Source organism: Drosophila pseudoobscura, chromosome X, assembly GCF_009870125.1.
Source record: "Drosophila pseudoobscura strain MV-25-SWS-2005 chromosome X, UCI_Dpse_MV25, whole genome shotgun sequence".
NCBI lineage: Eukaryota > Metazoa > Arthropoda > Insecta > Diptera > Drosophilidae > Drosophila > Drosophila pseudoobscura.
Window position 1 is genome coordinate 60773543 of NC_046683.1, and position 15365 is coordinate 60788907.

Consider the following 15365-nt stretch of genomic DNA (forward strand, 5'->3'; position numbering starts at 1 on the left):
CAAAACTCGGCCTCGCCTCTCTTCTGCGTTCACAAATCACTTTATTGACAGATCACTACAGAGTACAGATTACAGTCACATTATCTACATAAACTGGTACAGTTACATACGTAAACATTTAATGGTAGTACTATTACAACAAATAACGATCTCGATCTCGATCTCAATCCGAACTGAACTGAACCGAACCGAACAGATCTTACGTACACAGATGATACGACTGACTAAATTGCTGGAGTAAAATATTGATAGATTGTTCTTTCGGATGACCTTCAGCTTGCGGCCACCCGGCGATCATTTCAGTTTAGGATGTGTTTCAATTTGGGGTCATACGTATACGAGGGGCCTAATCTCAAGTCCCGATTGTGCGCTTAAGCGATGGGCATCACTATACTACGAATAAGTATACGAGCATACGTATACGTATACACGAGTAAAATTCATCAAATTAAATCAAATCAAAATCAATCTGCTCTGATATTGTCACATTTCTTTGGAATTTCACATTCAAGCGTCGGTCTGCACAAGGGTTGTGTTCTTTTTAAACCACCCCAAAATGGTACTCTACTCGTAATTTCACCATCGCTGGCAATATGCCATCAGCAGCCTGAAAGATCAAAGGCAGAAGAGAATATTGCTGAGGAATCAGATCCATCATCGGTTTGTTATTGTTCTGTTCTGTTTTTGGCAAACTTTTTTGCAGTATTGTCTCCAAATTGCGATGGATGGATGGATGGTGTTTGCGGCGTGCGTGTGGTGTGTATGGTGTGATCTCGTGGACGGACTCTAATTGTACAATGATAATACTTTCAATTTGAAATGTTTCGGTTAATGATTGGCTGGGCATGTGATCGTGATCATTCCCACCGCCGACAAAGATCTTCTCTTGGGCTCTATTTTCGGTACGGTCTGCAGGCAATCGATCAGGGGGAAATGAGAATGGGAACGACAGCGGCAACGAAAGTGTTTCTCTTGATCAGTCGAGCAGCTGGATGTCGTGCCGATGGCGGTGGCGGTGGCATTAAGCGCCTGGTCTGTTGCCGGGCAAACTTTTTTTTTTGTCTTTTTTATTTTTTGGGCCAATTTGAAAGTCGCTCGTGAGTCATTGAGTAGTTTGCCAAGTGCGCCGCCTTTGCCGACAACCAGTTTCGCTTGCCAGCTCCCTCAGATCCCTCTCCATCTCCATCTCCGTCTCCGTCTCCGTCTTACTCCACATTCAGATCTCGCCGTGCCTGGCCCGGACCCACGACATTCATGCGAGGGGCTAGCCGAATGATTGATGATTTATTCAGATTTTCGTCAACGCTAATTGAAGAGTGTGCCATCGATCACGGGGCCCTAGTGGCTCCCAGGACGCAGCCAGACAGCACAAGGCACGTCTCCGAATCGACTTGACGCGACGCGACGGACAGACACCTGTCTGCTAACATATAACATACAGAAATACAGGTGGCGAAGAATATTGCTAAAAGAAACGCGTGTGTCAGTGGGAATTCCGGGAATGCAATCGATCGATTACTTGTGCTTAACTCTAGTCAACTGATGGGGAATTTCTGAGGACACATTTGTCAGTTATCAGTGTGTTTTTGGCACATCACGTAGAAAACAGCAAGGAAATTCAGACAATCACTCAAATCACAATATACGATACACTTATTAAGCCTAGGGTTAGTTGGAATCAAAGTGGAAACGGAAAACAGCAGAGTCACAAAAAGAAGACGGCGACAAATTAATCTAGGTTAAGAGCAAAGTTCTGGAATTTCGAAGAGCCCCAAACGAAGTGCTTGGGGGGTGGTTCATAAGATTGTGCTCCTCCTCCTTCTTACGTTAGACGTTGAGCACGGAATGCTTCTTGTTTCCGCCGGATGGTAGCTGTACGGCGATCACTGCCAGGCGTCCATCGCGTAGCGGTGCCAGGATGTGGGTGTTGCCCGGTGTGACCACCACCGTCTGGATGGGCACATGCAGGGGAATGTCGAACACGGGCTTCAACCTGTTGTCGAGAAAGAAAATAATAAGCAATGAGCATTTAAGTCTAGACGGTGTTGGATTCGTAGATTATAGTATAGCGTTGAAATTTCGACGGAGATCGGAAGATTTCACTGTGGGAGTTTTCCTTTAAACAAGCCAAATAAATATATCTAAGTAGCGGGTATTTTACAGTCGAAAGATTGACCATGGCGTTATAGCGTCGTTCTTTTTAATTCTCAGAAATGGTCTTCGTTGTATGTATTTTTGTAAAATATTTCTCAGAAGAGCCGAAATTCGAAATAGTTTTTATTTAAAAAAGCTAAATGGTTTCATTTTAGCCTTGGAGAAGGTATTATAAATTTAGTCATAACTTTATCTGTCTGCATCTCTCAGTCTCAACGAAAGTCGGTGCCCATCCGATTACTATGACACTATTGTAGCTGGGGTCTATGACACCATTAAGGCTCATCGCTATGGCACTATTAAAGCTGGGGGCAATGAAACTATTCAAAGCTGTCTGCTGTTAGAGTAAGCCGATTGCTAGGCTCGACTCGACACGCACAAGCGAATGCTGCCTAACAGAATGCTCGAGAATAGTGAAAAGAGCAACAGCTCGACTCGGGTTCAAACTGGATAGCATGACACGATGAAAGCTAACTTATATGTATATGCCACTTCTAAAGCTGCCTGATGAATTAGACCCTTGGGAATATGGGTATAATATCGTTGTTTTTTGGACTTACCCATGCAATCTGCTCATGGTTATGTCGCCGGCATCATCGGCCACAACCAAATAATCGGAGGCACAGGCCAGTCCCGTAACCCGTCCCGAAACGTACTTCGACCCGAGACTGGATCCATTGATGCTGTACACATGCACCGAGTGCGAGGTGTCGTCCAGGGCGCTAAAGGCGATGTGACCTACGGGAGCGGGGAGAATATAGGGAATCAAAGTTGATAATTGTGTTATATCTCGTCGTGAATGATATGGTATGGTATGGTATGGTATGTGGGGGGTAAGCTGGTAATCTATAGCACATTCTTTGATCTTATCGATGCAAAACCGAAGCGAGCGGGGCAAAGCGTACAGATTGCGGAATGTGGGGCAGGGCGTGTTTCGTGTTTCGTTTCATCTATCTACGCAGTGGAAATATCAATAGACGCGACCAATAGCCCGGTGCGTGTGTGTGTGTGTGTGTGTGTGTGTGCGTCAGATAACCTGTCATCGCATCGTCCGCAAAGATTATGACATGGCGACATACTGCTCCACACCACACACCGCACACCGCACACCACACACCATACACCACAAATGTGGCTCCCTCCCGCCATCTCTCTCGCGTGCAATGCGTAGTTGCTGTTATCTCTGGGGGAGTGTGCGGAGTGTGGGTCGTGTCTGTGTGCCAATGCCAGACCCGAGAAGAACTCGTTCGAGCAGAAGGAAGACTATGCTCAATTCTCTAGATTGGATCTGAATGAACTTCCTAATAGTGCATACATATGTGACCGACTCAGATCTAACTAGAAATAACCGTGTCCGATCTGGTCTGGGTGGTTCTTGCCAATCTTGAAATTCATTCAAAAGTTCTCGATCTCACACACACACACACAGACACGCAGACACATATGTATATGTTGGTACTTATGTATATCTTGATCTTTATTAGGGTCTCTTGACAGAATTTACTACAACTATTTAATAAGACTCTCGAATCTAAAAACTGAATGAATCGCCGACACTGCCGCCGCACTCTGACTACGCACAAGACAAGCGGGGCAAGACGAGTGGAGAGTGAGGAGCGACAGTGAGGAGGGGAGGAGACCGAGTGGATACGGGGGCTGTCAAAACGGAGGGACAGACGGTCGGCTGACGGGTCGTGTGACTGTGACGCGATTCGTTCGTGGCGGGCTCGTTCGTCTCTGCTTTGATTCCATTAACGACGCGTCGTTTGGGTTAATGTTAATGCCAGCAGAACCGATTGGATGGATGGACGGACGGGACGGATGGGTGGATGTGGATGTGGATGTGGAGGAGAATATGTGTATGCATGTTCGGCTTGGAATATGTATATTCGTTGGTGGCTGTTGCTGATAGGCAATCAATGGATCGCAGGGAGATGGAGGCGTGTCGCGGTGAGGCGGTGGGGCGGTGGGGAAGCACAGGCGGTGGGGTCTTTCATTAGGGGCGATGTAATTGATTGGAGCTCGACAAGAACGCAATTAAAGACCCATAATGTGGCCTGGAAACTCAGTTGGGTTGAATGACGTTTTCGATTCGATTTGAATAATTCTGAATTCTGAACTGAACTCGCTGCCGGATGTTGCGAATTGATAATCTCAAGTATAGAATTTCCACGATAAGGAGATCTGCCTGCCACCCTCCGCCTGCAGCAGTGTAGTCCACCAAAGAACACATGTTGCACATGTGTGAAGAGTTATATGGCAGTGTTATATCAAACTCAAAAGTCCAAGCCGATTGCATGAGGATCGAGTGGATTCTGAAATCTATATGGCTGAATATTTGAAGAATTCAATAAACGAGTTGGCTGGCGCCCGATTGACGTAGCATTTCGCACATTGAAGGCAAGGCCAAGGCATTTCAAATCTGATATGTGAATATATAATTCAATGTTTCAGACCTATTCAATATACATACATCCATATACAGGAAATGTAAATGGGGACTTCGCCGAAGAAACTCTTTGGGGAATTCCGAAGCGTATTTGCAGCCTGCGGATTTTTGGGGGATTTCCGCCGGTAATGCTCAAACTTAATCTTAATTTGCTTTTTATTAGACCAATTATAGGCCCATTGAAACTGGTGCCCACCCTTTTGATATGCCAATCTTCAATCTTCTATATGGAACTGTACTAAGAATCAAAACAAACAGGGCCCCAAGTGCCAATTGCTAGTAAAAAAATACCAGCTGCGTTATCAGACATGACATGTCCTAACGGTGAGGGAATTAAAACATAACAAACCAAAAGCAGCAACAACAACAAAATATTCCATCTATAAACCGGATTCAAAATTGTACGCACCTTGGACAGTTGCTATGAGGAATGGTGGGAAATACCGAGCGAGGCATACATTTTGTGGGCTGACAAACTTCTAACCTTGCCAGGGGGGTTTGTCTACTTTACGATCTCATCTCACATTGTTTAAGCATGCTTGAATTTGGATTAATGCCCGGCCTGCACCCCCCAGCACGCCGCTGCACCCCGTGATAAGATACAGACACCCGCCAAAGCAGAGCAGATCGTACCAGAGCAGGGCAGAGAAGAGCAGTGGTGCATGGGTCGAACGGAGAAGTCGGACACACATTTTGTACAGGCACTGTGAGGGGCACATGGCCACACAATCACGTGATTCTCGCCGCTTCTTTTATATATGCACTGAGTATGTGGCAATTGACGATAACGGAGAGGGCCAGCTTGGTGCTGATTAAATTGTTTGATTGCCCGCTCCTCAAACATAATTGGACGTGGCACGTGAGTGCTTTGTCAACCGCAGAGGACTGTGATTACGGTGTACAATGAGTAAACGGCAAAGAGAAGACTGCGAGAAAGAGAATCGGTGTTTGGGTGCACCCAAAGGGTGTTTGGATCATGGGTTCTTTCCGATACATAATACACTTTGATGGCAGGGAGGCAAGGATCATCCTGTATAGCATAAATCCGCCCTAATCAGACAATAGTAAGCGTTTAGTCCATTAGTAACGGTCCCCAAATGCATGCTACAGTCTAAAAGTTTTCCTAACTGAAAGTGTAGCCTGATTTTGTGCAAATCTTTGCCTACTTTTCGGCGCAGACAGAAAAACCTTGTCAATGGGGATGGATGGATAACTGGTAGTTACCATCTTGAACTCACCGTGATATGATAGCGTGACAAATGAGATTTGCACACACGACTCTGTGCATCCGATTGGCTTTAGGGTCCTCACAAACTGTCCCTCCTGCAGGGTATACACGTTGACGGTGCCATCCTGGAAAACAAACGACGGACGATGTTCAGAGGCCGACTGCTCCGATTTGACAGTGACTTAGAGGCTGAGGCTTACCAGCGACCCGGAGACCACAAGGTCCAGCTCCGTATAGATGGCTACACTGGAGATGGCATCGTCGTGGCCATAGAGCACGGTGAGTGGCTTGGGGGAGTAGCTGTTCTGCGTATTCACCTGGGTGATCGCTTGCAGGTGGGACTGTCCCGTGAGGGCATGCACCGGAATGCTGCTAGACTGTCCGCCACCGCCCTGCTGGTTCGACTGCTGGATGCTCCACACAATGCAGGTGCAGTCACGGGAGCCGGTGACCAAGTAGGAGCCACAATTGTCCAGCGCTATGCAGGTGATAATGTCGAGGTGGCGGGTCACCGAGGCCACCGTCTTGCCCTTGTTTAGATTGTACACCCGCAGGGCGTTGTCCCAAATGCCGCCCGCATAGAGGAGCTTACCATCGGTGCTCACGGCGAAGAGCTGCGAGTGCGGTGGCTGAGAGGAGTGGAAGGGCCCAAAGACCCGCTTTCGATTTCTGCAATTCGATTCAATTGGATTAAAGATACAATCCCAGTGCCAGAGGAAGGATTTACTTGAGATTGGTTGTGGTAGCATCGATTTCCAGCAGGAATCCCTGGTCCTTGTCGTAGGACAGCCACGAGTTGCAGCCGAGAATAGTGGACTTGGACACGCTGACCAGCACATCGGGACTCAGCTGCAGGAAGGAACGCGGTGGACTCCGCGGCGAGCTGAGATACGCAATGGGATCCTTGGGCGTGGACAGCTCGCAGTAGTACTGGACCACTTTGTCCAGGAACTGTGTAAGGTCGGGCCGACGCAGCTCGGCGCGTACCAGCTTCATGGCCGTCTCATCCTGGGTGAGGCGACGCGGATGCGGCTCTCGCAGCAGCTGTGACGGCACCTGGCCAAAGTTGTTTATCATGCCTGGCGGGAAAAAGAGAGGACGGTGAGCAAGGTTTTCGATGGCAGTTCATAGCTAGAGACACTAACCCTCTACGGCCTCCCGTTCCACTTGGTTGGTAATCTTGTCCAGATCCACGGCCCCCTCGTAGGAGCAATAGTAGAAGACGTTCAGGGCCTCCGCTGCCTTGGGTCCCTTCTGTTTGTAGCCAAAGATCAAGTCGATCCAATGGTGCAGATGCTGGCTGACATACTCGGACTCCAGCGCCCGGCGGTGAATGGCAATGAATTCCTCTGGGGTGGTCGCCCAAGCGGGCAAAATGACATCGTCCACCTTTTCTTTGGTTATTTGCAAGTGTCCCAAATCGAATCTGTGGGAATGGGTCCATTAGTTCTGAATTGGGAAGAGTCCAAGGACTCGATATGTACTTGTTCATGTTCTTCAGGAACTCGGGGAAGTAAAAGAACTCGGGTATCAGCTCCTTGACGTCGTTCGGATTGTCCATCAGCAGCTTCCAGGTCTGCGGTATCGAGTGGAATTGTCGATCGGCCACATCGAAGCGGCCGCTCTGCAGCTCGATGTGTAGCGAGGTGAAGGGCTCCACTCTCAGTAGATAGTGCAGTACTCCGGCCGAGTTGGAGTAGTGGGTTCCGTAGTGGAACTTTGGTATGGCACCCGACGGGTCTTCAAAGGAATCGTATTTGCTGCGCACCTCAGCCTCGTTCTTAGGGTTAATCTGTCACGGACAATGCGTATGATTTAATGCGTTTTCATTTATGAATCATTCAACACTTACACATCCAATGGGCTTGGACAAGTCTCGGAATGATTTCGGATCCGTCAGATCCAGCACATCACTAGAGTAGTCGGCGAGGATCCAGGGGAAAACAGGATACTGACTAAGGTCGTTGTACGAGCGGCCTGCAAAGGAGAACAGGAGTGGCACTTTAATCAGAGCTATCTGATTAAGGATGGAGTTCGAGTCCTACCAGCGATGGTGTTTAGGTACATCAGGTACTCAAAGTTGGATATCTCCCGATTGATCCAGCGCTGGGTGAGGCCCGAGGCTCTCAGCAGCTCCGCTGGCGAGCGACCCGAGCCGTACAGTATATTCGGTAGCGGAAGACCCACGATTTTGGTGAAGACCTTGTTACGAGTCTGTTTTGCGAAATAGAAGCACGGATTAGGAAAGGAAGAACTCTCTAGGGGCGCCAATGGGGCGGGACCCACCTTCGTTGTGAAGTTGAGGAAGTAGCTGGTCTGGTCCACCAGGAAGATCTCCAGCGCACTCCGACGCAGATTGTACTTCCGCAGATGGACCTCGCGTATTTTGTTGGTGGAGAACCTGAAGTCGTGCTTGGACCCATCCTCAGTGGGCGGGCTCAGGTCCACGAAGGTGAACACGCTCTGGTTGACCTCGATGCGCCCCTTGACCTTGGTCATCAGGGTGATAAGCTCACAGTCCTGCGACATGACCAGCTTCTCCAGGGCCACATCCTGCTGCGACTGCGAGTCGATGAGCTGCCGCAGCTCCTCCTCCAGCTGGGAGCTCTCGTCGTCGGCCAGGAAGTCGCGCACCACCGCATTCTTGATGGTTGAATCGAACTCCGATATTTCCCTGTGTGGAAACGATCAGTCAAATGCAGTTCTTGGCTGGACCGGACAAATGGGCTTACTTGGCGTCGTAGGCACTGGTGGCATTGTCCCTGAGGTTGGCCGCATTCTCATGCTTGTTGGGGTACAGCTGGGGCTCCAGCTTCAGGCGCATGCGTGCAACATTCTCGTGGGGCGACAGCTTCCAGAACTCCTCGCCCACGTCCCTAAAAGAAAAATGAATGAATTTTAGGACCCCAGTCAGAGAAGTTTCATCAGTTTATCAGAGGAGTGCGAGATGAGACGGTGGATCCTATCAAAGACTAGGACACAAGACAGCAGTATTTTGGAATCACAAAAGTTTTTTGGAGTTTCTTTTATTGTTGGGTTGCGATGAAAGTCATTTTAGAGCACGACAATGATTAATCGAATATGTACAGATGAAAGTCCTTTGTCGAATTGCAGGCGGTCCTCAGACAACGATGGGTGCGGCCAGGGTCTTGGCGAACACCGGAGCTGGGGCAGCAGCCACCACGGGGGCAACGGGAGCGGCAATGGTCTTGGCCAGAACTGGTGCCACGGGGGCCACGGCAACGGGCACATCCTTCTGCACCACGGCGTTGAATCCGTTGATGTCGTCGGCGTAGTAGGTGACGATGCGACGGGAACCGTCGGGCTCGATCAGGGAGTAGGAGCCACGCACGACATCGCCATCACGGGTCTCCTCCTGGGTCTTTGAGTCACCAGTCAGATTATCCTGGACATCGTAGGCGAACCTGTACTGTGGATGGGCGTCCACAATCTCGGTGGCAATGGGAGCGGCCACGGGAGCAGCCAGAGGAGCGGCAACTGGAGCGGCAAGAGGAGCAGCGACCACGTTCTTGGCTAGCACTGGAGCAGCCACTGGGGCGGCCAGAGGAGCGGCAGCAACTGGAGCAGCGAATGGTGCAGCGAATGGTGCAGCGAAGGGACCAGCTAGGGGAGCAGCAGCATAGTTCCTGGCCACCAGAGGGGCGGAGTAGCCCAGAGGAGCCGAGTAGGCGGCCGGGGCAAAGTATGGCGAGGCGCCCAGAGGCGAGGTGTAGGCCAGTGGTGCGCCGAAAGGAGCTGCCGCCAGGGGGCCGCCCAGAGGAGCCACCAGACCAGCCTGAGCCGAGAGGGCCATCGAGGAGAGGACTGCTACGACCTAAAAGATGACGAAGAATCAGCGTGAGGCTCCCATGAGTCCGGGCCTGGGCGCACTTACCGTCAGAGGATTCATTGTGCGGCTTGGGTGGGGGTTTTTGTGCGATTGTCACCGTCGGTTATCAAAAATGAACTGACATGCCCTGACCAAAAAAACGCCGACTTTTATACGCTGCGGAGATCCATTCGCGATCCATTCGCGTGCGAAATTTGCATTCGTCGCTCAGCTGTTGGGAGCCGTGCGTACGTACCAATTGCGTATGGAGGGGGGGTGGGGGCCCCCATTGTGCCCAACCGAAATCTCCTTGCGTCTCTTCCTCCTTGGCTTTTGGCCGCGTCTGCCTATGATCCAAATTCTCGGCACGTAGACCAATTTCCAGTCGTCTTATGTCTTCTGTTGACTGCCTGCCACTTGCCATTTGCCGCTTCAAGTTTTCATTTTTATTTGCGGGTCTGTTTTTCGATTTTTACCTTGCTCTGACCGGGCATTCGGACCGGGCTCTGTTGACTGGATTGAAAGTGAATGCGACTTGATTATGCTTCTGTGCTGGCTGCGGTTTCTGCGTTAATTGTCATGCAGGGTGGGCTCCATCTATCCATCCGTCCAATGGCAGTGCTTTAATTTCAATCTTTTACACCCAGAATCACTTTGAACTCGAAAAAGGGTTCAATATGGCAGGTGGAAATCGCTGTGTCCTTCCTGGTTCTCCTGGAGCGTTTGTCCTCGGAATTGGTTTCGATGCGATTCGATTCGATTCGATTTGGGTGGTGGCATTGGACGGACTCGCCCACGAATTGGAAAGTTTTAATGTCCATTCGATGGGGCTTCAATTGGAAATGCTAATGAGAAACACCTTGTACATAATAAGGTCTTTTCACCCAAGGGTCTGGTTTCACCTGGGACACGCGATAACTGGGCCAAAGTGTTGCCCAAAATGTCTGCATATTTGCGGGAATATCAGAACCATCAACAAATATGTGGCCTCTATCCCGTGGCAGATCACTCAGATCTACAAAGCAGATCAATCTACGGCGAGCACCACGTATTCCCTTCTCCTATTTTTGGCTCTGGGATACCCAATGTCCCATACCCAGCCACTGCTTAGAGATTCTCCATCGATTCCATGCTGTAACTGGCGGATGGCTCCGAAAGCGTGACTCTTTTGCTAAGTGCAACCAACGACCTTGCGACTTGTTGGCTCCGGATTCATTTCGGAGCGTGTTCAGATAGATAGAGAGAGAGAGAGAGAGCGCGAGGAGAGCCACCTTACTCTCCGAGCTAACGGTTGTCGGCGTAGATTGTCGCCACCGGAAACGAGGCTAAAACACATCCAATTCGGCCCAAAGCGAATGGAATGCTCTACCGCCATAAATGCAGTTCCTTGCTCAATCTTCCCCCGAGAAGAGAATTAATTAAAAGTAGATGAAATAGTACGAGTACGAGTACTCGCACTCGCACCAGTAGCCAGACGTTGCCACTTTGCTGCCGCTGTGGTGCCACTTTGCTGCCTCTGTGGTGCCAATTGTGGGCAAGGTCGCTGCGGTTAAAGCTTCCAAAATGCCTGCAGCTTGGCTTTTTGGCCCGATCGAGGCAATTACGTTGGCTAAGTGGCTCTCGACTTGGCCAGCAGCGTCGGCAACGTAAGCAACGTAAGCGCTGAGCTCTGGGCTCTGTGGCATGTGGGCGCGTGTGCGTTTGAGTGCAAATGAGTGTCTCTGCTACAGGCTTTTCTTGTGGTAGAAGGGTATATTAGTTGCTTGTGGATCAAGAGAGGGATTGAGAGAGCTATAAATACATATATTTTCAAATTGATACCAATAGTTTCGATTCGAGAGTGGAAATTGCAAAAAGAAAGTGATGCTAATATGAAAATATTTGATCATATTTCAAATAAATTTGGATTAAATATATTTCCTAAAAATTTAATTCAAAGGGTTGGATTTTATTTAATTTCACGAGGTTTGTACTTAAAGCCCGAAACTAAAATTCGGATAGTAGAGCCATCATTCTTTATCTATTCTCTACTCCATTGAGAGTCTGTACTTAAGAGAGAATCCTTCGAAATGTTCTCTAGGGTTTCATTGCTTTCCAGTGATAGTCCGCAATGAGGCTTGATCGGATCGTTGGTATTCCGTCTCTCCTTTGACGAGACCCTAGAGAACAAGAGTACTTTACATTTACATTAACAAATGATAGGTTAAAGATTCGACCAAAGCCGTCTTCTTTTGCCAGAATGTTAAAGTATCAAATTAAAGGCCTGATCGATGGCATTCCCTATTCATTATTTCATTCATAGAAAATAAGGTCTCATTGTCCGGAATGGCCTTTCGATTATTCTGAATTCCTAATCGAAATAGTGGGTATCTTTTCTGTTGGAATACTCGATTATGGCATTCCTTTTGCTGGATTTATTTTCGGCTCCGGGTGGGTACGTGAGCGAGTGCGTAATTGCTCCATCGACAAAGTTCTTCCATTTTCCATTTTCGATTTCTAATTAAACGAGTGGCCTGCCGCACCACTGTGAATGATCTTTTTTTTTATGTTGTTTGTTTTTGCAACTGCAACTGCCACTGCCTCAATATGAGGCAGCTATTACATCAGACAAAGTTCGGCTTAGGCTCAGGCACAGGCACAGGCGCAGGCACAGGCTCAGGCCTAGGCGGCTCGCTGGAGAATTCAGTGAGAATTCACCGAAAAAAACGAAACCAGATTGGGCAGCGGAAAACGAGTCTCCGATCGCTCAGAGCTACTCAGAGTGCTCTGAGTGCTCCCAGCCGCTGCTTGGAGCGGCGCTCTTGAACAGACATTATGGTTATGGCCTGATCTGGTCTGGTCTGTCGCCGGAGTGGAGTGGAGTGGACAGTGAGTGGTGTTGTGTGTGCCTGGGAGCTATTCCATTGAGAAAATTTTAGCAGTCATGATGAAATCCGCACCAGAAACACGAAATAGCCACCGATCACACACAGATGAGTGCAAGTCTGGGGTGCAAGATCGAGATCGAGATCCAGATCGAGATCGCTGCAAATGCAGCCACCAAATGAGACGCAATTGTCACTCTGCCCATTAGATTGTCCAGTTTTGAGTCTCTGCTGTGGCGGAGCAGGAGACGGTGACGGTGACGGAGACGGGGGCCAGGGGCCAGTGGCCAGTGGCCAGACCGCGAGTCGAATATAAAACTGAAGAGATCGCGGAAAATGCATCTCACACTCGATCTGAGTTCTTGCAGAGCAGACACAAGGAGCTCCCAGCAGCAGCAGCAGCAGCCACAGGCACAGCCACCACAACCGCATTCACATCCTTCACAATGTTCGCCCAGGTAAGCCTCCAGGATCAGCTCGATGCCAAGCCACTGCTCCTCCACTGATTCCTCTCCTCCACAGACCTTGCTCGTTCTCGGCCTCGCCCTGTCCGTCGCAGTGGCCATTCCCATCGATCCCTATGGCTCCTCCATCTCGTATGCAGCTCCGGCCGTATCGTATGCAGCTCCGGCCGTGTCGTATGCAGCTCCTGCCATCTCGTATGCCGCTCCCAAGCTGCTGGCCGCCCCGGCCATCTCCTATGCGGCTCCAGCCATCTCGTATGCAGCTCCCAAGCTGCTGGCTGCCCCCGTGGCCGTGGCCAAGGTGGCTGTGGCGGAGCCCTACGATCCCAATCCACAGTACAGCTTCTCGTACGGCGTGACCGATCACAAAACCGGCGACTCCAAGCAGCAGGAGGAGACGCTCGTCAACGGAGTGGTCCATGGCAGCTACTCCCTGGCCGAGCCCGACGGCACCATCCGCAAGGTCACCTACACCGCCGACAAGGTCAACGGCTTCAATGCGGTCGTCGAGAAGAAGGGCGTGGCGATCGCCAAGCCCGTCCTGGCCGTAGCCGCCGTGCCGGCCGTCACCAAGATTGGATACGCCTCCGGTCCCGGCCTCAGCCTGGGCGGACACTACTAGGCGGAGGAGCCCCACGAGGAGCATGACGAACTCTCTGCCACCCTCTGGCCCAGGACCGTTGTTAAGTAGTTCTAATACACCGATTAACACCACTCTCCACCACCCTACTCTGCCACCGCTGAAACCCATGAACGTGCCTGCTGTTGTCCAGCTCATCTGTTGACCCTCTTCCCGATCCCGAGCCTGATCACTCTACTGATCACTCGACACCACAGACTACACACATGTATATAGGGGATACCCTTTTCTGGGGATCTGGGGAACGGCCATGGGCCAACCACTTAGTGAATTAGTTTCTGCATTTACTGAATAAAAGTTTCGGTACAAAAAAACAACTCCAAAGTATTCCATTCCATCTGGCCATCTATTGGGGCAGGTCCGGGCGATCTTGAATGCCGATCACGTAGTGCCCACAGTATCCACAATTATCACAATTCATATTGGAGGAGTCGATAGCGGTAGCAACATTGTGCAAGTCGAGTCGGCACGTTTCTATTTGTGGGGAAACCGCACGACGCTCCATTCCAGACATGGCCCTTACGTCAGTGGCCCATTCGGTGGGTTCAGTTTTTGGCAACGGTTGCCACACGACGCATGTCATCGAAGAGAGCAACCGGTGGCCCTTTAAAACCCCGATCCATGGGCACCCAGCCACAGTCCAGACAGCGTTGTCAAGCCTCCACCACACCGATCCAATCCAGCAATCCAGCAGCAAGCATCGCCATGGCCCTGTTCAAGGTGAGTCCGTGAAAAGAGTTCAAAAGAGTGCCCGGCTAATCCCACTTCTCGTCTAGATCACAATCATCTGCTGCGCTCTTTTTGCCGCCATCGAGTGTGGCCTGCTCCCGGTGGGAGCTCCAATCAACACGGAGGTGGATCCCCATCCGCAGTACGCCTTCGCCTACAACGTGCAGGACGCCATCACCGGGGACAGCAAGAGCCAGCAGGAGGTGCGCGACGGCGATGTGGTCAAGGGATCCTATTCGGTGGTCGATGCCGATGGCTCCCTGCGCACCGTCTTTTACACCGCCGACCCCATCAATGGCTTCAACGCGGTGGTGCAGCGGGGTCCAGTGCCACGTCCAGTGTTGCCCGCTCCCCTGGCAGCCCCGCTCCTGGGCTAGAGCAGTGAGCACTCCTCCCGTTACTGCTGCAGCTGAATTCCTAGATTGTACATAAATTATTGTCCGTCCGTAGTTCCAAGGTTCCAAAGCTCCAAAGCAAAGTCCTATATCATACATCCATACATCAACTTTGTAAGCCAAAGAGATTTTTTTTTATTAAATATCTATCTCTATCTTAAACATCAACTGTTTTCATGGGTATTCATCCATCGAGTAAACCACTGCTCATTTGCACACGGATTAAAGTCAAGTTCTAGTTTCTATATAGTATTTATGGTAATTTTATCAATGAGCTAAGCTCAAGGTAAATTGCTGCTCATTTTGCTAGAAACGTGAAATGGAACCAAGATCCATAGGATCATAGGAAACCTCTCCCACAATTAAGATCAGGGCTCGAATCGAACCAGTTCCCACGTAACAGAAATCGAAAGATTGAACGATCGAAAGCTGATCCCCCCACAAAAGACGGGGAGAAACCAATCTTTTGGGCTAATCCGCTGGCCGTGCGGTTCCACACACACCCAAAAGAACTCTTCCACCACTCGAAATACATTCACTCGCCCGCTCGACACGCACTCAAATTATTCAATAGTTTAATTGAAAGTGCAAAATGCATGAAAGCTGCTCGATC

At 49.9% G+C, this 15365-nt stretch overlaps 3 protein-coding genes across 4 annotated transcripts in view; 1 reads left to right on the top strand and 2 right to left on the bottom strand.

The window, feature by feature from the left end:
- Positions 1 to 19: 19 nt before the first annotated feature.
- The window catches only part of LOC4812655 (neurobeachin-like protein 1), a 32849-nt gene continuing 17503 nt past the window's right edge, over positions 20 to 15365 (bottom strand). For both annotated transcript variants that reach the window (XM_001353007.4, XM_015188618.2), the window contains 11 exons: positions 8564 to 8707; positions 8118 to 8505; positions 7877 to 8045; positions 7684 to 7808; positions 7316 to 7623; positions 6977 to 7257; positions 6559 to 6910; positions 6032 to 6500; positions 5842 to 5956; positions 2715 to 2892; positions 20 to 1993 (listed from right to left, as the gene is read on the bottom strand). In XM_001353007.4, coding sequence (XP_001353043.4) covers positions 1828 to 1993; positions 2715 to 2892; positions 5842 to 5956; positions 6032 to 6500; positions 6559 to 6910; positions 6977 to 7257; positions 7316 to 7623; positions 7684 to 7808; positions 7877 to 8045; positions 8118 to 8505; positions 8564 to 8707 — 2695 coding nt within the window. In that variant the 3' untranslated portion in view covers positions 20 to 1827. The remainder of the gene's footprint in view (positions 1994 to 2714; positions 2893 to 5841; positions 5957 to 6031; positions 6501 to 6558; positions 6911 to 6976; positions 7258 to 7315; positions 7624 to 7683; positions 7809 to 7876; positions 8046 to 8117; positions 8506 to 8563; positions 8708 to 15365) is intronic.
- On the bottom strand, positions 8825 to 10625 carry Cpr64Ad (Cuticular protein 64Ad). The gene is made up of 2 exons (XM_002135590.3): positions 9727 to 10625; positions 8825 to 9666 (listed from the first exon to the last, which is right to left on the bottom strand). The coding sequence occupies exons 1-2, from the start codon at positions 9739 to 9741 to the stop codon at positions 8953 to 8955; spliced, it is 729 nt and encodes a 242-aa protein (XP_002135626.2). The 5' UTR covers positions 9742 to 10625; the 3' UTR covers positions 8825 to 8952.
- LOC6900303 (uncharacterized) lies at positions 12701 to 14830 on the top strand. Its single transcript, XM_002135589.3, has 4 exons — positions 12701 to 12982; positions 13047 to 13607; positions 14139 to 14348; positions 14405 to 14830. Exons 1-4 carry the CDS (start codon positions 12971 to 12973, stop codon positions 14732 to 14734), a joined length of 1113 nt encoding a protein of 370 aa, XP_002135625.2. The 5' UTR covers positions 12701 to 12970; the 3' UTR covers positions 14735 to 14830.